Source organism: Oryza glaberrima, chromosome 6 (assembly GCF_000147395.1).
Source record: "Oryza glaberrima chromosome 6, OglaRS2, whole genome shotgun sequence".
Classification (NCBI taxonomy): Eukaryota; Viridiplantae; Streptophyta; class Magnoliopsida; order Poales; family Poaceae; genus Oryza; species Oryza glaberrima.
The window spans coordinates 3,584,453-3,606,549 of NC_068331.1; the positions used below are offsets into that span (position 1 = coordinate 3,584,453).

General features: G+C 44.0%; 2 protein-coding genes across 2 annotated transcripts; both read right to left on the bottom strand.

Annotated features, from left to right (window-relative positions):
• Nucleotides 1-136: 136 nt before the first annotated feature.
• On the bottom strand, nt 137-9,250 carry LOC127776288 (probable inactive receptor kinase RLK902). The gene is made up of 3 exons (XM_052302647.1): nt 9,194-9,250; nt 2,829-3,597; nt 137-2,326 (listed from the first exon to the last, which is right to left on the bottom strand). The coding sequence occupies exons 1-3, from the start codon at nt 9,248-9,250 to the stop codon at nt 2,298-2,300; spliced, it is 855 nt and encodes a 284-aa protein (XP_052158607.1). The 3' UTR covers nt 137-2,297.
• An 8,758-nt stretch (nt 9,251-18,008) lies between these two features.
• LOC127777387 (probable galactinol--sucrose galactosyltransferase 6) lies at nt 18,009-21,380 on the bottom strand. The gene is made up of 6 exons (XM_052303965.1): nt 20,814-21,380; nt 19,610-20,731; nt 19,308-19,517; nt 19,089-19,223; nt 18,674-18,983; nt 18,009-18,557 (listed from the first exon to the last, which is right to left on the bottom strand). Exons 1-6 carry the CDS (start codon nt 21,206-21,208, stop codon nt 18,204-18,206), a joined length of 2,526 nt encoding a protein of 841 aa, XP_052159925.1. The 5' UTR covers nt 21,209-21,380; the 3' UTR covers nt 18,009-18,203.
• Between the last annotated feature and the right edge of the window lie 717 nt (nt 21,381-22,097).

Genomic DNA, 22,097 nt, shown 5'->3' on the forward strand with positions numbered 1-22,097 from the left:
GCAATTGAGATATGCACGTTAATACTGCAGAAGTTTTTTGGAACTCCGGAGTTAGTTCGTGTGATACCTGTTGAAAGTTGCACTCATATATTCTGAAGCTTGGCTCTGGAACTCGGCGTCTCTCCAGGCTGTCTGGAAGAGACCATCTGTGTCACCGCCACAAAACCACTGCAAATGCTCTTTTTTGTTATCGATCCTACTCCTATCTTGTTGTGTGGCCTGTGCTAGTTGGATTGGATGTATACATGAAATAATCAGCAGCTATCTGATCTGTACTACATCCTCTTTCATATTATTATTAAGCCAATTTGTACAAAAGTGCTATTAAAATATATTTGATCTAACTTATTATAGAAGTTCGATATAGAATAAAGTCGAAACGACTTATAATATGAAATGAAAGAAATTATGTACGTAGGTGTGATTCAGGTTATTGCATAGGCTGCCAATTTATATACTCAGGCACTTCAGCAACGCAGTATCAACATCAGGAATTCAGTATCAGGCGCTAATGCAGAGCATCTGTTATAAAGAAATCTTCTCATAACACCAGAACAGATGACCATCGGAGATACTGCAGTTCTTGATTGTTCTTTTTTTTTTTTTTTGACGAGATTGACGCGAATCATGCGATCTGAATTTCCGCTTGCGCGCACGGTTGCAATTCAAGCCCATGCAGCATTGCAGATTTGCCTGTGCGACTATGGCTGTAGCTCCAACGATCTACTGATGGTTATGGCTGTGAGACTATGCATCGCTCAGGCAGTCAGGCTGCACCCTGCATCCAAAAGCAATGGATCCTGACACCAATGAATGTTCTTGTTTAGAGGTGTTTTTGTGTTACGGCTACCTTGATGTTGCCACGAAGAGAAGCGAAGGATTTTGAGAAAACTGGGGGTCGGAATTTTAAACTCCGACCCACACCTCCATGTAGACAAACAATGCTGTACATCTCAGTGAAGATTGGAACTATCTGAATTACATCTCAAAAAAAAGATTGGCAACATAGCTCAGGCAGGAATTCACAGCAGCTTCATTTCAAAATCTACTTAGGAGTTAGGATACAAGAATCTGTTCATTGCTACATGGCGTACTGCTCTGGGAGAATAAGCTGATTATCGAATGTTTATGGTCAAGCCTGTATATTCAGGTTAATCCTAGTTCTCTGCAGCAGCTAGCTAAAGCTTCCCTGACTGTATCCATGTCAGTATCATCGCAGTTCACTGAAGATTTCCAAATTTTACGCTCATAAGAGCAAGTTTAATAGTATAGCCCACTACTAACTCCAATTTATATATAGCTAATCTAATAGCCAATTCATATAATAGTTGCTTACTACACTATTAATATATAGTTCCATATGTCATACACACATTACATCTTGGAGTCCGTGCTGCAGCTGGCTACAAATCTGTAGACTGCTGCTCTTCTATCTTATCTTTTATCTCATTAAAATATGTTTGTAGCTGGCTAATAGCCTGCTATTGTACTGCTCTAAAAAGCATGTCATCAGCATCAAGTCGATCATCTGATCTAAAGAAAATTTCTCTGAACACATGAACTTATGACTACTGGAGAAAGCAGAAACTGATTAGATCTAAGACACAAACAATGGTAGAGAATTATTACATATTATCCCTCGGTTGTGCCGCAAGTTGATAGCTGATGATGTCAGATGTTCCGATGAGAAGCTCTGTATCATAATTGAATTTTCTCACAAATCAGGGTGATGGTACCCAAAACTAATGCATAAATCTTGGGTGAACATTTGAGGTGATTTTCGTTGCAGCTAACCTTCATGCTGCCAAGGAAAGAAGCTAGGATATTGAGAAAACAGGGGTTCGGAGAATCAAACTCCAAACCCCACTCCAGGTAGAAAAGGCCATACCAGAGCAAGTGTGTTCTTGAGGCCCATCTATGATTTGCATTTTGCACAAATTTTTGTCTGGCAGATGAATGATCAAAAATACCTACAAGGCAATAATGAAAAATAAATGAAGAATCTGACTGTAAAGTGCATATTGTTTGCAGAAGTTATCGCAAGTTCCATCATCCCTGGAATGAAGAATCTGGCTGTAAATGAACTTCTGCAGGAAACTTTTTGTTCCAAGTTGCATCATCCCTGGAAGTGTTCGGCGCGTAACTGAACCATCCAAAGTTCATTTTACATATTAGCCAGCATGTTGAACTCCACCCATTCTTGCTCGTTGAACTCCAGAGTTAGTTCATGTGGTGCCTGTTGAAAGCTGCAAGGCGATTCTGAAACTTGGCTCTGCAACTCTGCGTCTCTTCAGGCCTCATCCTGCAATTGCATTTTTCATGGCATCTGGAAGAGACCATCAGAACACAATTCGTCAGTCATCACCACCACCACAAAAAACTCTGCTCTTTGTTATCACGTCATCCGGCCTGTGCTGGTTGGATGCATAGATGAACTAATCAGCAGCTATCTCTACTAGGTAATTATGAAGTATGATTCTTGCAAGACAAAATTTGCCACAGAACACGCAAAAAAACGTGTAATTAGCTAAGAGACACTGCGAAAATATGACACGGCTCATGGAAAAAAAAACGTGTAATTGACTGTAGGACACCGGTCGCATTATTTTATTATTTCTAGGTAAAAAAAGTGAGATATTTATCTAAATACTCGGATTGCCCTTTCTCTTTCCTTCTTTAAATACCGGTGGGTCCTACATGTTATGGACAGCCTATGTTTAATCTAATTTTTAATAGGTTTTTAACCTCCTGGGCCCACGAGTCCTGGACTAATTTATTCGTAATTAGTAGGGAGATTACTATTTGCTAATCATAAGTGGGGTCCGCACCTCTCTCTCTCCTATCCTCTTCTTCCTCACGTACGCCCTTGCTGCCCCCGGGCGACGGCGGCGAGGGGTTGGCGCACGGGGCGAGCGGGCCGCCGCAGAGCGCCGTGCCGAGGAAGGCGCTCGCCGGCATCCCGGTGAGCGACGCCGGCACGGCGCCACCGAGCTGGCCATTGTACGACACGTTGAACTGCGCGAGCTTCGGCAGCATCAGGTTACCGGGGAGCGTGCCATTGAAGCCGTTGCGGTCGAGGTTCAGCGTGGTCAGGCTCGCGAGCCGGCTGAACTCCGGCGAGACGCCGCCGGTGAGGCGGTTCCCGGAGAGGTCCACCTTCTCGAGCAGCGCCAGCGAGAAGAGCCCCTCCGGCAACCTGCCGGCGAGCCGGTTCCCGGAGAGGTTCAGCGACCGGAGCTGGACGCAGCCGCCGATGTCCGCGGGGACCCCGCCGGATATCGCGTTCGTCCGGAGCGACAGCGTCCGCAGCGCGGTGAGGTTGCCGACCGTGCCCACGGGCACCGCTCCTCTCAGGCTCTTCCCGGGGAGCCGGAGCTCGGTGACGCGGTCGCCGGCGGCGGAGCAGTGGAGCACCCGACGCCGTGCTACGCGCCGCCGCACGGCGTGGGCGCGGACGGGTCCCACGGCAGGTGCTGCCCCCCCACCGCGTCCCGCAGCGCCAGCAGCGCCGCGCGGTCGCCCGCCATGTCGGCCGCCGCCGCCACCGCGCCCGCGACGAGCACCACCACCAGCAGCAGCAGAACGGCGCGGCGTCGCCTAACGACGCCATGGCAAGGCGAGAGCTCGCGAGGAAGGCGGAGGACGCTGTGCTGGGTAAAGGATTTATGGGCGGCGAGAGAGCTTAGGATTCTCCATTTGGAAGAGCTCGGGTTTTTGTCCATGCAGCTGGCATGCACGACGCACCACGGCGGCGGCGTGGTGCCTTCGCCGGAGTTCGCGGCCGCAGTTGAAGTTGGATGGGGATTTCAGGTACTGAGGCTAAGGGCATTTTCGTCCTTTTGAAATTTCTCTCTCCTTTTTTTCACCGAAAATAATAAAATATTGCCTCGAGTGTCCTACAGCTAATTACACAAAATTTATAGTGTCCATTGAAAGTGTCGTGTTTTTTGGGTGTCTTCTAATTAATTACATGATTTTTAGATGTCCTGTGGTAAATTTTATCTTCTTGAAAAGACTACCAGTTTGTATACTCCTGTGAACATTCAGCTATGATGTATGGTTTGCAGAATGATTGATAGCAAGTTCTTAATTTTCTTCAGAGATGGATGCCATGAGAAGATGCGAGAGAATTGAGAGAACTGGGGCCGGAGTCGGAGTATTAAACTCTGACCCCTACCTCCAAGTAGAAAATGCCATACATGCAAAGCAAGTGTGTTCTTTGAGGCCCATCTATGATTTGCACAAGTATTTCTTGCGCAGATGAATGGCCTAAAAATAGCTTTTGAGACAGATTTTTTAAAACTTTTTTTAGAGGAGGATATTTTTTTATCCGGTCTCTACATTCAACTGAATATATGCAACCTTAAAAATAGCTTTTGAGACAGATTTTTGTACCTTTTTTCAACCTTTTTAGAGAAAGATATTTTTTATTCGGTCTCTAGATCCAACCGAATATATGCAGCCTTTTAAATCGGAAACTTAACTCCTCAAATAACCCAATCTGAAATTCACTCCTACAGAGATGTGAATTCAGGACCTTAAAATGCTACTCAAATCACTGTGACCACTTAATTTATTTTTTTTACCTCTAGTTATGTATTACTGTAGAAAGGAGATTGAGAATCTGGCTGTTTACCAAGTGGTGATGGAATGGCTGTCTTTCCGGTCCAGATTCTAGAGGTAAAGCAGCATGCATAAAGTCAAATGAAAGATGGGCGTATGTCAGGGAATAATTCGCAGCGTCATATCATGCAATATCTGATCGTCGATTCAGTAACATGAGTATGTATATTTTCTTTTGAGAGGATATTTGTGTATGTTGAAATGTTTTTGTTCCTTTGGTACTACAGTGTTTTTATGGTTCCAATCCCAATTGCGGGAAAAAAAGAGGTGTCGAACGACTGATTAACGTCTCTTAATTGGAACCCTGGAACTCCTTTTTCAGACGACAAAACTCTGAATTTCTGAATCCCTAAAACCCTACTATCTCTGAAACCCTGAAACATCTCTGAATATCTTTTTTTTTTTTGGGGGAACATCTCTGAATATTTGAATCCCTTTAGTTCATACTCTACCTGCTTACTGCCTTACTCGATCCAGACAGTTCATGATGTTTGCAGGGTTCCAGGCAGAGCTCGACCTCGTGTGTTGTCTCCCATTGCTTGGTTCGCTGCGGCTGCTACCCCCGCGCACAGTGCATGATGCTCCCTGTCCAAAGCTTGCTTGATTGCTTATGAGCCGTACGCCCGTACCTAAAATCTAAATTTTAGAACTTGATTAAAAGTTAGTTATAAGAATTTTCAGAACAGATTAATTTTTTAATAGTATCTTTTAAATTGCTAGAAACATACATATAAAAGTCTACTTATAATTTTTTTTAGTTAATGTCATTTATTTTTCCACGGTTTTTATCAAGTACGGTGCAAACAATGAGTGTAGGTAGCCGGACTGGGATACATGTAAGTATTATATTAAGTTATAATCTGGACAAAACTATATACTAGATTCATCCTAGAATGGATCAAATCTCGTTCTAGATTATAATATTTTGAAATGGAGGAAGTATTTATTTTAGTAAAGTGCACAGGTTGTCTTTAAACTTATAGAGATATGTCATCTTGGTTCCTAAACTCTCAAAATATATATTCATTTTTTCTTTTTCTTTTTCTTTTTCTTCTTCTCCTTTTTTTTTCTTTTCTTTCTCCTTTCTCTGTAACCTAAGCACCCCGTGCAACGGTGGCCTACAGTTGCATTGAGAGGAAGGAGAAGAAAGGGGAAAAGTGAAGGAAAAGAAGAAAAAAAGGAAAAAAAGGAAAAGAAAAATTTTTAAGTAGGTCCTATTTGTCAGTCAAGATTATGCCACATCATATCTATGTGGCATGTCACATCAACGCCATGTAGAATTTATTTTGGGCTAAACTTGAATTTACATGGCGAAGTTTTGTACTGCATAATAGGCTTTTCAGTGCCTTGGGCCGTGGCTCAGTTGGCCCGATGCCTGGGTCCACCTCGCAACGTTCAGGTTTCGCTTATGAGCGCCAAGAGACCGACCGCTGTCTAATTAGTTCCCCACTCATCCGTCATGGTCGCGCATAGCTGAGTCACCAAGGTACCCTATCCTTCTAAACCGACCATGCCACAAGGATGACACCCGCACTGAACGTTTTTGCGGCCGATCTTCGCCACCTCCTTGCGAGTCGCATGTCACCGGAACACCAGATCGGCGGATGTCACCGAGCACGTCATTCCAAGACGGCTGCACACCCGATTCTTTGACCCTCTACGTAAAGTCATAATCTATCTATCCATCTTTCTATTATATTATTAAAACAGCTTTGAAAAGAGACACCACGTTCGCTGTGGGGGCTAGAAATTCCCAGATTAATCGGAGAAAAAGAAAAAAAAAGAAAAGAAGAGTCCAAGCAAAAATACAATATAAAAATAGCTGAAATTCGGAATTAAATATATGCAATATTGAAAGAAGTTTCCATATAAGAAACCAATACAAGATTAATTAAAATTCGAAATAAAAATAAAATAAAATCCAAAATTAGAAAAAAAGAGTCCAAGTGGAAATACAATTTAAAAATAGCTGAAATTCAAAATTAAAAATAAGCAATATTGAAAGAAGTTTCTTTATAAGAACCTAACACGAGATTAATCAAAATTCAAAATAAAAATAAAATAAAATCCAAAATTAGAAAATAAAAGGATAGTCAAAGTAGGAATACAATTTTAAAATAACTGAAATTCGGAATTAAAAATATGGAATATTAAAAGAAGAGTCCATATAACAACCTAATACGAGATTAATTAAAATTGGGAATAAAAATAAAAATAAAATCTAAAATTAGCAAAAGAAAAAAGAGAAGAGTTTAAGTAGGAATACAATTTAAAATTAGCCGAAATTCGGAATTAAAAATTAGCAATATTGAAAGAAGAATCCATATAAGAACCCAATATGAGATTAATTAAAATTCAGAAAACAAATAATATAATATCAAAAATTAGAAAAACTAAAAGAGAGTTCAAGTAGGAATACAATTTTTAAACAACTGAAATTGAAAATAAAAATAAAAAATATTAAAAGAACACAATATGATATTAATTAAAATTTGAAAAAAATTAAATTCTGAAATTAGAAAAATAAAAATAAGATTTCAATTAATAATACAATTTATAAATAACTAAAATTTGTGATAAAAATAAAGACTATTGAAAGAAAAGACCATCTAAAACACATGACGAGATAAATTAAGTAGCATGCCTGTAAAGGAGTAGAGTGGTGGCGGTTGATACGACATATAAAAATTGTTAATAAAACACCAAATAGAATCCTAATGATGATTAAAAGGATGGACGACAACCAGGCTGCGAAGCAAACGAGCAAGGTGGTTGCCGGGACTTCTAGAAAGTAAAAAAAATAAACCCAATTGATAATCATATTCGACTTTTAAAATCTCAATGACAATAAAAAGGAGAAGCAGCGGGCGGGGTGTATAGGAGTATAGTTGCAGAGCCACCGACAGTTGACGGGACTTCTAGAAAATAAAATATGAATTACAATGATAGTTATGTTTGTTTTTAGAATCACAATGACAATAAAGAGTAGGCGGCGGACGGGCCGTAGAGGAGCATAGTGGCATCGTTTGACGAGACTTCTGAAATTATAAAAAAATAAAACCCATCAAGATAATAAACTCTAAAAACTACAATGTCCAATTTTTAAAGGTTCGGAACTTCTAAAAAATAAAAAACAATGATAATCATGCTCAATTTTAAAATCTCAATGACAATAAAAAAATGAGGCAGTGGACAAGCCATAGAGAAGTATAATGGTAAAACCGCTGAAGGTTTGGCGGGACTTCTAAAAAGTAAAAATGAGCCCAACGATAATCATGTTCGATTTTTAAAATCTCAATGACAGTAAAGAGAAAAGACAATGAACATGCCATAGAGGAGCATAATGGCAACGCTTGATAGGACGTCTACAAATTATAAAAACGAAACCCAACATTACAATAAACTCTAAAAACTTAAGTTCCAATTTTTAAAGGTTACAAGGAGAATGAATTGAAATAGTGGTAGATCGAGCAAGCAAATAAAGAAGGAGATGATATAAGGGGTAGCAACTGATGTGACTTTTAAAAACTATATAATTAGAAACACGGGAAGATAAGGTTTGGTCTTTCAAAGTCTTAAGACAATGAGATAGCTATTTAATAAATTTTTAGTAAAATCATACTAAAAATATATGATTTGCTTGGGTGCTAGCCGCGCAATTGCGCGGGCCACCCAGCTAGTTTTTATAATAGTAGAGATATACACTCCTCTCATTATAAAATTTTTCTCTCATTATAAAAGTTCTCATACTATAAATTTAGACACACGTACCCGTCTAAGGGCCCCTTTGAAATGAAGGATTAGCAAAGGAATTTTAGAGGATTCATTTTCCTAAGGATTTTTTCCTATAGAGCCCTTTGATTCATAGGAAGAGGATAGGAAAACTTCTATAGGATTGCATTCCTATGATCAATTCCATAGGAAAATAAGCAAGAGGTTAGACCTCTTGTGAAACTTTCCTTTGTTGAGTGTATCCTGTGGTGTAATCAAAGGACTCTTCTCTCCATTTCTTGTGTTTTCAATTCCTATAAGATTAGAAAAACATACAACTTCAATTTCTATGTTTTTTCTATTCGTTTTTCCTATCCCGCGTTTCAAAGGGACCTAGGTTTAGTCCAAGGCAAACTAAAGCAAGTGAATAATATGCCGCCGGTTGCCGAGTCACATCTCGGGCAGCTCTCAGTCTCAGCTTCGAAGATCGATGGCGCACTCGCGGCCGCGCGCGAGCAGGATGTCTCCGCCTCGCCCGCCCTGCGCCCCACACGCCGCACGCGCGCACGGCCTCCCCCCCATGCCGCGCTGCCTCTGCATAATTCAGGTTGATCCGTCCAAATTCCAAGCACCCCACCACCCAGCCATTGCCTCTGCATTTCTGCTGATATGCATGAATCTGGTCAAAGCATGCAAGCTAATTAAGCAGAATTAATCAGCTTCAGCTAGCTAGTGATCGAAACACGCGTGCTTCACTCACTCACTGACACTCTTGACTGACAGCCAGTCTGACAGCAAGCAAGCTACTACCTCCATTTGCTTCCAAACAACGCCACACCGACCGATCACCGGTAAGTACCTGATCATCAAGAACGTAATTAGCCTTGGGATAATGGAAGAAGCTCGCGGAAGCCATGCGCGCGTGCAGGCGATGCAGCGCGCAGGGCGCCGTCTGATCCGGGAGCGCTCTGACGCCGGCCTGACACCGGACGCATGTCAGAGAAGCATCGAACCTGCAAATTTACCTGAATTCTCTATTACTAGTATCTCATCATAATATTACAGCATCGATCTGCGTAATTACCACTACTTAATTCACACTTTTATAAGAGTCTCAGTAGCACCTCAGATCCTGGGTTCAACTTCTCATGGGAACGAATTTTTCAGGATTTAACAGTTTTGTGCTTTCAGTGGTAGACGATGTACTCATCGACAGCGAGGTGCCTGTGGTGACTTGGTCAATCTCCAGGATGGATTTACCGGCCTAGTCTTCGAAGATGCTCATAGGGATAGGGTTCGCGTGCATGCGTTCTTAGAGGTGAGTGTGCGTGTGTTGTGAGTGTCTATGTTGTACTGTGTAATTTAAAAATAATAATAATTTACACTTTTACAGCATGCTAGTAGTTACTAAACGTACGTGGCCGTCGTCGACTGATCGACCGAGAAGGCTTCAGATCTCTGGATTCAGAAATTTCACAGCCATGCTTTGACTGCATGTCTGCATCCGGGTGTAGTTATCATCTGGGACAAGAGGAAATTCAGGTTCTTGCTCCATTTGAGACAGCATTGGACAGGCCGGTCGATCGTGTTGGGACAGCTAGCGATGATGTTGAATTTAGTAAAATTAAATTTGTTCAGAGAAGCTACTAGCATTGGTGTGTGTTTTGCCCCGAGATCTCCTCTACCTAGCTTCTCCTTTTGAGATTGCTTAACTGATTATAAATTTATAATTAACTAATTAATAACTACTGCTTACTTGATGGCCCCAAGAAATAGAGAAGAGAAAGCATTGGCATTGGCAGGCAGGCCTCTGTTCACGCATGTCAGATCGGTTTGACCTTTGCGCGAGAACCTGGCGCATGCTTTCCCCCTTTTTCTACGCTTCAACATGGACCGGGTTGTTAATTCAGGTGTCAAGGACAGGTTTTCAACCATTTTTACTCTCTGGACAACCACTTTCAATCCCACCAAATTTTGATAAGACAACAAATCGAACATATTCTTATCATTGTTACCTTATCAAGTGAGGTAATTACGGAAGATTTTGCTCTTAAAAACTCTACTAAAATCATTTGGCAACAATATACACCAAACACCACATCCAACGCTAAAAAAATTGACAACACTAAAATATGAGGCTTTAAAACGAAATGCCACATCTAATGCTACCAACATAGCAACACTAAAATGTGCCAAAAATTTGGTAATGTTGAAACACCACATCTAATGCTACCAACATACCTTTGACTTTTCATGTAGCTAGTGAAAAACGATAATACGATTAAAACCAGGATTTTAACTATTTTAAAAAACAAAAACATTTCAGAGGGGGTGACATCCAACATTTTGGAAATTTTAGGGAAAAGTTGGGAAACTTTATTACTGAGTTTGAACAAATTTTCCTTTTTTTAAGGAAAAAAAATTCAGCCAAAAGCACATCCTTACCAGTACCCAAAATTTCGGCTCAAAATTGTGAACCGAAATTAATTTTGAAATATAGGCAAAACAAAAATTACATTTAGATGAACTATAGTTACAGACCCCTTTTTTCAGAGAAGTTCTGTAGTTTCGAACCTGAACTCAACCTAACTATAGACGGTTAAACTATGGGACCGACAATAACAGTCACCTTTATATTTGTTTTGATATTTCCTTTCAAAAAAATATTTGTTTTGAAACAAGATCACAATTCTAAATCAAGTGATAAACAGACAAGACCATTTCATCCATTTTTTAAGGGATACAATCAAGTATAGAATCACTGGAGACCCCATGGAAATCTTACTTTAGAATTGTTCTTGAAAATATTGGCACATTATACCCACTGGTGATCTGTACCCCACTTAGCTCACTGATCACACCTGCTCAGTGCTGACCTGCCTGTAGGGTGTGCAATAGCTTACTCAACTCAACCAGAAAGGCAGAAAAAGCTCCATCTTTTCACTGCTTTCAGCAACATCTCTTTGCATGTTTTGTGCAACCCACATATCAAAACCACCAACAGAAAGAAAACAAAGTGAAATGCCAATCTTTTTTTCTAAGAAGCCAGTGGCACATTTGGCTACAAGTGTGTCAAGTAAAGAAATTGGCCTCTGTCTCCTGTCTGATTTACAGCCTCCCTTGGATTGATGAGCCAAAAATTCTCCTTTTTCTTCAGAGTTCATCAGAGTTGAGAGAGGGAGAAAGTGAATGAGGAAGGCCTCCATATTCTTCTTGGGATTGGGGTCCTTAACCTCTCACCAACCCCATGCTTGGCCTCCTCCTCACCTTGCTGGTATAAATAGCCCTAACTCTCCCCTCTTTCTCCCTCCACCTCCCTAAGCTGAAGCCTACAAGAACTAGCTGCTTCTTGTGCCTTCTTCCTTCATTTCAACTCTTCTTCAGCTACATGAGCACCTGAACTATACAAAGAAGTGAACAACTAGCTTAGCTAGCCACAGTTTCTTGCCAGCTTCTTGACATGAATTATTGCATGTTATTAGCTGTGCACCTGCAAAAGAAGATGGTCCTCTTTGTGGTCTTCCACAGCTTTCTTGAACTGCATCTTTGAGAGAGATTAGCATCCCTATGTGTGGATTTTGCTTGCACGAGTGTGCAGTTCAATAAAGCTGTGGGAAATTACAGAGAGAGGTCAATTGACAGCAAGGTTAGTTGGAGCTTTCACCAATTTTAGGATGTAGATGCAAGGTACCTACATATTTAGAAGGCAAGTACTATAGAAGTTTATATGGTCATGGCTCTCCAACTCTATTATGTGACAAGATTTGGTTTCGTGCCTTCTTTTGAATGAAAAGCTTCAAATAGTTTTCTTACTATGTCTTGTTGGGTCCATTGTTTGGCATTTAACTTCTGATTATAGTTTCTCAGTTCTTCACCTTGTGTTCTTAACTGTTACTTATCCAATAAATGCAACTAATCTGATTGCATCAACTTTATTTTTATTATGCCCTAGGAAATTATATATGAATTAGTTCGCAGCGAATCGACATGATGTCTGTAGGTGCATTCTTGTTTTCTTTTCTTTCCTTCTCTTGAGGTCTTGCCAAAATGTTAATGCATGTAATATGTATAGACTAGCTAGTTTCTTGTTTTTTTAGTTAATTAATTACTGGATAATATAATGCATGGACTAGCCACTTCTCTTAAGTTTTGATGTTACATCAGTATCTAAGATAACTAATAGATACTTTGCTGATATTCTCTACTTTATATATACTCCATACTGTTTCCCACTACTAATTTACATCAGTACATACTTTTGCAATAAAAGGGGGAAACAAAAGACTGCTTTCTGAAAATAAAACTGATGGATATGCTGACCATGGTGAAAGATGTTCCTCAGGGGTTGCAATGAGTAGATCTTTTGGTGGTGAAAGAGAAAAAAGGGTTTCTGCCAAAGAGCATGAAACCTCAAATCATACCAGTCCTTTGCTTGGCCCTTTATTTGCTGTATGCAAGAGACAGGAGAGAGCCCAATTATACTGATATGCCTAGTGAGCAAGCAAAGGCACACTGAGATGATGGGACTAGTATTCCTGATCATGGAGATGCTGCCATTGCCATGGTTGCTGCTCATCACAGCCACTGGTGAGGTCAAGGAGGCTTCCTTAAATAGTCATGCACTGCATGCCATTGCCATTGATTGTTCTTTTCACTGCCTCTTCTGCATTGCTGTGCTCTGTGTGTGTTGTCTTGGGGCAACACTGCACTGACATTGGCCTCTTACCCCTGAACAGTCTGCATTTTTCTGAGCCATGGAGATCTCTGATGATGTGTGGGGGATGCATGTGTGTTCTTCAGTGATTCAGTGTGTGGATGCATCTTGTCACACCCCTGAACTAAGAGTACTGTAGCCATCCATGGAAAGAAAGGTGATGCAGAAACAAACTGGCAAGTGTCAATTCAGAGATGTGGCCACTTTGGAATTCAGGACCATATGGATAGCTGCTGCATATTGTGATCATTTTGGTTCAATTATTGCAGTAGGGAAATACACAATCAGTTTGATGTAGACATCCAGCGGATTGTGCTTACATGCATGAGGGCCCTGTTCTCATGCATGTACAGATTAGTATTTGGTTTCTTGTACTGATTTGTACTAATTTAACTAACTCTGAACAATTGCTTCAAGAAAGAAAAGTCTGAACATGCATGCATGGTGTGCACTCTTTCATGTGGTGTACTGGTCTTAGGTGTTTAGGAATTAGGACCCATGTAGTAAACCACGTGTTAATACTCCAGTAACAACTTGGGGTGTATATTTGCCTAATCATCCTATTAATTGGAGTAACAGTACATGGAAGTACACCAAAAGTGAGAATAAATTAAGGCATACTACTGAAGATTATTGTATATTTAAGCGTAGTATATACACTGGTCTTGATTCGTTACCAGGAATGTTAATTTGTATCTGTGCTTTCATTTCCTCCTGAAACAAACTCAAATAGTATCCAACAACATGCATGAAGAGTATATATGTTATTTATAGCAGAAGTTTTGTACACTTTATGTTTTAGTTTGTTCAGTCTTCTGAAACTATTCTACACTAGCATTGCAATGCTCTTGTTTCTTGAACTGACAACAGTAATCAGCCTGATTTCCCTTGTAGGCCTGAACTGTAAGGATGGATCCACAGGCCACATTTTATCAGATATACTACTTCCCTGCACACACTTTCATCTCTCATCTTTGTATATTCATACACATTTTTCTTTAAAAAGGGATATATAGAGAGAAACAATGGCATCATGAACTGAATAATGAAAACTGAAGGGCTCATGAGCACAAAAGTACAGAAGGACTTCTTCTAGCTTGTGCTTGCCCAAGTCACCATTGAATCATAATAACTTGGTTTAATCAGTAAACAGTACTAGTATTTGATGGAAGTATGAAACCCTAGTGTTTCTTCCACTGTTGCTCTACCCTACTCCTGCCGCTAGCTAGCTTAGCGAGAGAAGAAGCCCAGCAGCAACCAACCTTTACCTGTCAGTCAGCCAGTGTCACTCTATCAGTGCACGAGCAGCTGCTAAGCCTCAGCTGCCGTATTAAAAGATAGTAATAATATTTGATTTTTAACTGGCTGCCCAATGCCCATAATTGAGTGAAATTCACACCATGATTGTGCAATGGCCGAAGAAATGGGGATTTTTCTACAGATTTTGCAACTGCCAAGATTCAGAACTGCACCTTGCTCACTCCACTCTCTCAGTGTTCAGAAACAAGGCTGCTCAGCTGTCGAATTAAAAGATAGTGATATTTTGATTTTTAACTGGCTGCCCAATGCCCATAATTGAGTGAAATTCACACCATGATTGTGCAATGGCCGAAGAAATGGGGATTTTTCTACAGATTTTGCAACTGCCAAGATTCAGAACTGCACCTTGCTCACTCCACTCTCTCAGTGTTCAGAAACAAGGCTGCTCAGCTGTCGAATTAAAAGATAGTGATATTTTAATTTTTAACTTGCTGCCCAATGCCCATAATTGAGTGAAATTCACACCATGATTGTGCAATGGCCGAAGAAATGGGGATTTTTCTACAGATTTTGCAACTGCCAAGATTCAGAACTGCACCTTGCTCACTCCACTCTCTCAGTGTTCAGAAACAAGGCTGCTCAGCTGTCGAATTAAAAGATAGTGATATTTTAATTTTTAACTTGCTGCCCAATGCCCATAATTGAGTGAAATTCACACCATGATTTTGCATGAATACGGCCGAATAAATGGGGATTTTTCTGAAGATTTTGCAACCGCCAAGATTCAGAACTGCACTTTGCTCACTCCCACCCACTCCTTCAGAGTTCAGAAACAAGACGTCAGAGTCAGACTCCTGCTTCTTTGCAGTTTTGCAGGCAGCACCACCGCCGCCGCCGCTTTCTCCCCGCCGATAAGAACGAGAAGACGGCGAGTCGGCGCGCGCCATCGCCGGCGTCGAAGAATTCGTGGCTTCGTCATCTCGAGCTCGGCGTCCGCGCCCGCGCGACGTACGGATCATCCGATGGAAACAGACACATGGCGTTGCAGTAAGTGGGCGAGGAAAGGAGGAGGCGGATCGAGGAGGGCATCTCGCAGTCGCAGGAGCTCGTCTTCTCCGGCGATCACGAGATCGCCGTCGCCGTGGAGGCGGAGGGCCGGCGACGGCGACGGCGACGGCTACGGCGGAGGGCGTGGCGCGGGAGGGGATCCAACGGCTGTGAATACGCAGGCTCGTCGACCAACGGTGTGGATGTCAGTCAACAGCAATTTGCAAAGTGGTCCCTACTTTGGATCGCTACCAAAGTACCAATTGAAGCGGTCCTGGTTGTTTTGCACAATGGTCCCTGTATCGAGGTTCTGCCGCTGCGGGCCTGCGGCTGCGGTTGCCCTGGATGTTTTCACATTTTGATCATTTCTGAATACTTATTTTATAAATTAATCCCCAGAAAACTTTATTTTAGGAATAAACTCTTCTCGGTGCCAAGGCTTTTGAAGTTGAGGCTCAATGTCTCGGTGCCAATTACACTGACGTTAATATTTTAAATCTTACATGATTGCTAACTGAGCATCTTCGTGCCGGCTTGATAGATCTGGCTCCGTGTGCTGTCGTCTTCTGATTGGACTGCCCTCTCTCCTCCTCGTGGACAGCTAGCTCCATGACTGGTGGCCTTCTTCCAGGGCTTGCTTACCTGATCATATCCGTGCCGGCTTGCTTACTCTCTAGTCCTCCTAGTATTTTGGCAACTATGGAAGGAACTGAACTCCAGAATTTTCGACTCTACTCTCTCTTCGATCTTAGTTGTTCTAGAGTCTATCCTCACTGAGGGCTATCTTTGGTCGTTAGCTGGCGTTGCTTCTTTTGGGGTTTTCTTGGGAGGGTAGTGTGGCTCTGCCTCCTTTTCGCTGATTGGAGTTGTGTTTAGTCGTCGTAGTAGTCTCTTTCTTTTTCTCCTTCGGTTTTTTTCTTGTTTTGTCTTTTCTCCCTTACCTTGGCATAAGCTGGTCTGGCTGATTGCTTTATGTAAACAAACTCTCTTTTCTTCTAATATATTGGCGTGCAATCCTTTTACGCGTTCGCGAAAAAAATACATGATCGCTAACTTGATGTGAATGGGGTTGGTGTCAAAGAGACTAACACCAAGGATCTATTTGTGAGAACAAAAATTATAGTTTAACCCTATTTAAAAAATATTATGCAAATAGGTTCCCTTTACCAGGCTCTTTGTCGCCAACCCCTATATATATCGGGTGTTTTTCTTTCCTTGGACGATATAAGTGTCGTTGATGCTGGGACATTGGACCTCGGTATCTAGCGCTGAGAAAATAGCGCTGAGAAAAGAGTACATTTCTGAAATAAGTTTTTTCAAGGATCTATTTTATAAAATAAATTTAAAAAACAAAATATTAAAAATCCAGCGCGGCTGCCATCTCCATCCACCTCAGCGTCAACGAGCTCAGCAACACCGCCGCCGCCCTCTTCATTCACCGTTCTTCCTTTCCTGCTTCCTTCATTGTCTCCGGTGACACTGTTGTTGGCGTTCCCGCCGGCGAGACACCTTCGCCACCAGACAAAATTAACCCAAACAGACAACTTTTTCAGACAAAATTAACCCAAGCGGACATTTTTCTTTAGACAGTAGTAAATCAGTAGAGGCCAAATCAACAAGGCATAATAAAAGCTGTCATCTGTGTGTTACTGTGTTGTACAGTGTGGGCACGCAGCATGCCCAAATAGTAACCTACTCCAGATCTGGAGGATTGCAGCCTTCCAGAGCATCAGCTCTGAGAAAAAACTGAAACTTTTTTTTTCAGAATTCAGGAACCATACTGGCACATGTCCGAACAGCAAAGGCCAAAGGGCCATCAGTGTTTCATGTCTTGACCTCGCTGTGATGAATTCACTGCTTTTTGAGCTAAACAAGTACTTTATCTCCCTGAATATTTGACGCCGTTGATTTTTTTAAACATATTTGACCGTTTGTCTTATTTTTTTAAAAAAATAATTGTTAATTCTTTTCCTATCATTTGATTCATTATTAAATATACTTTTATGTGTACATATAGCTTTACATATTTTACAAATTTTTTTAAATAAGACGGATGGTTAAATATGTTTTAAAAAGTTAACAACGTCAAATATTTAGGGACGGAGTATATACTAGAGTCAGTCCAGTCATTTTCTCTCCTACAGATGTTTTTTTTTTTCCTTTTCAGTGTACAGCCACACAAACTGAAATTGCAATGGGTATCTCAGCACCACCACCAAAAACAAAGAAAGAAGAAGAATATGATGATGATGATGATGATAATGATGATGATCAATATTACTACCTCCGTCCTAAATTAGTGGTCGCTTTGACTTTTTACTTGCAACATTTGACCATTCATCTTATTTGAAAAAATAATGTAAATATAAAAAAAGATATGTCATACTTAAAGTATTTTTATAATAAAGCGAGTCACAAAAAATAATAATTCCACAATTTTTTGAATAAGACGAATGATCAAATGTTGTAAATAAAACTTAAAGCGACAAGTATTTTAAGACGGAGGTAGTAGTACAAATGCTACCATGTCACCATGTGCTCAACACTGGAGGGTTCAGAAATGAAGAGGTACTCGTCAGAGTAGCATAATTCTGAAGCTCACTTGTTCAGTCCTACCAATGGTAGTAGATCAATTCAACAATGTCATCATATATTTTCTTCTGAAAGAAAAAATGTCACCATATATTCCATCCTTCAATTGAGCCAAGAATCAGATATGTGCACTATCAAATCCTATACCTCTCCAAATTCTTACAACCAACATATGCTGCTCCTGAACATCATAATGGACTCACAAGAGCTAACATTCTGATGTGTTTGTGATACAGTGATACCACTACAATGAATCTTACAACTCAACAACAATCTTGTGAACCCTTTCCTTGGGCATGGTCTCCAGGTCAAGGATCACCAGCCCAGATGAGGAATCATAGGTGAACTCCACCTGAGCTGAGCCTAGCATGCACTTCCTTGGCCTGACTGAAGAGTAGGCACCAAACTTTCCACATCCCCTCACTTCCATGCAGACCAATCCGATGGCCTGGGAGCTCAAGCTCTGAAGCTCAGGCAAGGTGGAAGCAGAGCCATTGCTGAGTAACTTTACGCCGTCGAGACGATGATAGGTCAGGCCTTCGACCGCTGCCCCGCTGTTGAACATGTCGACTAGCCCGATTGGCGCAAACCTGAATCCGGGTGCCAAATCCTGCAATGGCAAGATTCATTGTTCAGTCCACAGATGCCAAGCCAATATTTGCAACCATACAGCAGGTTAAAACATATGTGATACTAGTGGAGAAGAAGATGAGGCAATGGCCTGACCTTGATTGGGGACACGGTGAGGATGTCATGTTCCAAGACCTTGAGGGAGATGGGCAGTGCTGCGCCATTTGGAAGGACTACAAGATCAGCACTGGCATGACGGTACACCGCACAATCACCGTTCCACTCGGAATCTGTCGCGGCGTCGGCGATAAGATGGACGTCACTGCCCTTGACGCCACAAGAAAGGGCCTCGGCGCCAGTCTTGTGGAAGATGTTCTTCTTCTCCACAGAGCTCCATGCCGCGCCCTGGCAATTGTAGACTCCGAGCACTCCGGTGAACTTGTTCATGTTCCAAATCTTCAGCAAGCTACAGCAACCAAGCAACACAGTTCAGCATTGTTCAGACAAATGCTCCAAGATGCATTGGCACAACGTGCAGCTCGACAATTCGAGCAAAGGGGGTCGAATTCACCTGACGCCATCACGCGCCGGATCGGTGAAGAGGCAGTCCTCGGTTGGCCGGCCAGGTAGCCGCGCGCGAAGAACGGAGCCGTCGGGCAAGACCATCTTCTTCAGCAGCTCAAAGTTGTGCTTCCCAGGGGCATCACTGCAATGCCATTGCCAAGAACACAATTGAGCTACATTGGCATCGCAATTGATTCATAACAACTCAGGAATGAATTGTGCGAACCTGACATAGACAGGGCCGCCGCTGATCGCCCTCGCCGATCCGTGGTAGTCGCCGGCAGGATGAAGAGAGTGGAACATGTCCCAATCCGGGAGCATGAACTCGCCGAGGAATACGCTGTTGTACGCCACCGAGGCAATGTGGATCGTGTGAGACACCGGATCCCTCGGGTAGAAATCATCCGATGCTCTCACCACTGCCGTCTGCTTAGCACTGCAAGAAATTTGATCAAAATTTTTAGCACACATCAGAATCGAATTCATCACCATTGGCTCAACTCAATCGAGTTAATGTAAATCGTGTACCAGTAGAGGGCGTCGGTGTGGTGGCTCATGCAGGCGATGATGCCGTTCTCAGGGAAGTTCTTGGCAATGGAGGCGTCGAGCGCCTGGTGGAACTGGCGGGTGAGCGAGACGCGGCCGCCGTGGCCGGCGCCGAGCGTCTCCAGGATGCACTGCACGTCGACCTTGACGCCGTCGACGCCGGCGGCGGCGAGGTAGGCGTGGAGCTCGTCGTAGAAGCGGTACACGGCGCGCGGGTGCACGAGCCCGAGCCCCTGGGTGGTGAGCACGTCGGTCTTCATGCCGGGCTCGTTCTCGACGACGCCCGGCGAGACGTTGGGGAACTGCATGTTGGAGTGGTACCCCTCCATCCCCGCGACGCCGGGGCGGACGCCGCCCCAGTAGCCGGTGATGGCGTGCCAGACGTAGACGTACTTGAGGCCGTACTTCTCCTTCGCGGCGCGCACCACCGTCTTGATGCCGGCGGCCGGGTCGTCGCCGTCCTGGAACTTGCTGTTCTCCTTGATTCCGGTGAGCCGCGCGAGGAGCGGCTGCTTGTCCTTGGCGTCGGCGCCGGTGTCGTCGGGGTTCTGGTGGTCGGTGCCGACGGACTGCCAGCCGTCGTCGATGATGACGAACTTGGGCGGCGCGCCACCGGCGGTGAGGCTGCGGAGGCCGGCCTCGACGCCCTCCTGGGTGACGTCCTGGTAGAAGGCGTCCCAGGTGCACCACCCGAAGTAGTCGACGATGCCCGGGAGCTTCTTCTCGGCGCGGATGCGGAACGTCTTGAGGCAGGACTTGGCGGCGGCGACGGCGCCGGCGATGGCGGCGAAGGGGTCGGAGTCCGCGGCGCCGACGAAGAGCGCGCGGTCGAACGACGCGGCGCGCGTGCCCGCGTCGCCGCTCTCGACGCAGAGCTGGAGGTCGTCGCCGCCCGCGCCGCCCCCCTGGAGGCTGGCCCGGAACGCGCCCTCGACGAGCGGGAGGAAGACGAGGTACGACGCGTCACCCCCGCCGCCATCGACGCCGGCCTTGGACTCCACCAGCAGGAACTGCGTCTCGTGCGGCACGTCGCCGCCCTTCTCCCCCATCCTCTGCGCCATCCACCACAGCTTGAACCGGAAGCACGCCATGAATCGCACCCCCCTGCTTCCCACCCCAAATCCACCAATCCGATTAGCGCCATCAAATCTGGAGACAAAGACATCGAATCGAAGAGATCGAAAACCTCATCGCGCCGAGGGAGACGACGTGGCGGGATGCCGGCTCGGCGAAGTCTCCGCCGAGGAAGACCCCATCGACGGGCCCCGCCGCCGCGGCGGACGACGCACGCACCGCCTCCGGCACCCCGGACAGCACCGTCCGCCCATGGACCGAGAGCTCCCCACCAGCGACCTTCACCGACGACGTGACCGTCATCTCCGACGACGACGCGGCGCACCTGCTCCGCCTCTGGCACCGGCGAGAAGAGGAGGGGAGAGGGGCGGATGCGATGGGGGGAAATGCGCGGGAAGGGAAGGTATATATGGTGCGCGGGCGCGGGAGAAGGGGAGAGGAGGAGGCGGGCGGCGTGGCGCGGGTGGTGGAGATCATGAGCAGCCTTCGCGCCACCGGCACGGACATTGGCGGGGGTGATTGGCGGCGGCGGCGGCGGTTGGATCGGATCGGGTTGGTTGGTGACTGGCCTGTGACTCTGACACTGCGCGCGTGCCGCGTGCGTGTGCAGGATTGGGTTGGCTGGTCGGGTTGAGCTGTTTGGGTTGGACGAGTCGTCACGTGAGTGAGGTGAGTGGTGGTGTGGTGGGCGAACACGCGACGCGACGCATACGGGTCGCGAACTAGCGAACCGGACTCACGTCGCGGCGAGGGCGAGGAAAATGGGACGCAACGGGATGAGGCCGGACGAGGCTGACACGGCGGATACACGTCACCGGACAAAAGGAACAAGGTCAAATTGGCTTTCTGTCTGATTTTTTTTAATTAATAACAAGCTTTCTTTTTTCTAGAAACATGGTACTAACCCATGCCTTGTGACAAGTACACACGTACACCTTATCCATATGAGCAATTCCTGAAAGACCAAGCTCGCATATCTTACATTAAGGAAGTCAACATGGGCTTACCACCGAAAGGATAATTAGTCATAGATGCGAGTACCTGTGTTAAACCCTGACGAGCTAGTTCCATCACAAGAAATCCAACCAGTTGAGATACGCTTACTTCGCTTTAAACAAGACTTTCTTTTTGTTGGGTTTGTTTTGTTTGTTGCTATTCTAAAGCTTATTACTCCCTCCGTCTCAATATATAGCAATGTAGGATGTGTTATGTTGCTACATATTAGGATGGAGGCAGTACTCCATAGTACAGAGTACTAGCTACCTGCTGGTGCGATTTAATGATTTGTTGTTTTTCTAATCGAAGATGTGATGGTTCGCCATTCTTTCCCGCGCGTCATTGAAGTATTGAATTAGAGGGTCAAATTTCTCTATTACTAGTGCTCTGTTTTCTAGAA

Coding starts and splice junctions, on each gene's coding strand:
- LOC127776288 (XM_052302647.1), bottom strand. CDS start 9,250: ATGGCTTCCGCGAGCTTCTTCCATTATCCCAAGGCTAATTACGTTCTT. Junction 3,598..9,193: donor ATTACGTTCTTGATGATCAG/GTACTTACCGGT, acceptor TGGCGTCGTTAG/GCGACGCCGCGCCGTTCTGC. Junction 2,327..2,828: donor AGAGGATAGGAGAGAGAGAG/GTGCGGACCCCA, acceptor GGTCTCTTCCAG/ATGCCATGAAAAATGCAATT.
- LOC127777387 (XM_052303965.1), bottom strand. CDS start 21,208: ATGTCCGTGCCGGTGGCGCGAAGGCTGCTCATGATCTCCACCACCCGC. Junction 19,224..19,307: donor GGCGGCCCTGTCTATGTCAG/GTTCGCACAATT, acceptor ATGGCATTGCAG/TGATGCCCCTGGGAAGCACA. Junction 18,558..18,673: donor TCACCGTGTCCCCAATCAAG/GTCAGGCCATTG, acceptor TTGCCATTGCAG/GATTTGGCACCCGGATTCAG.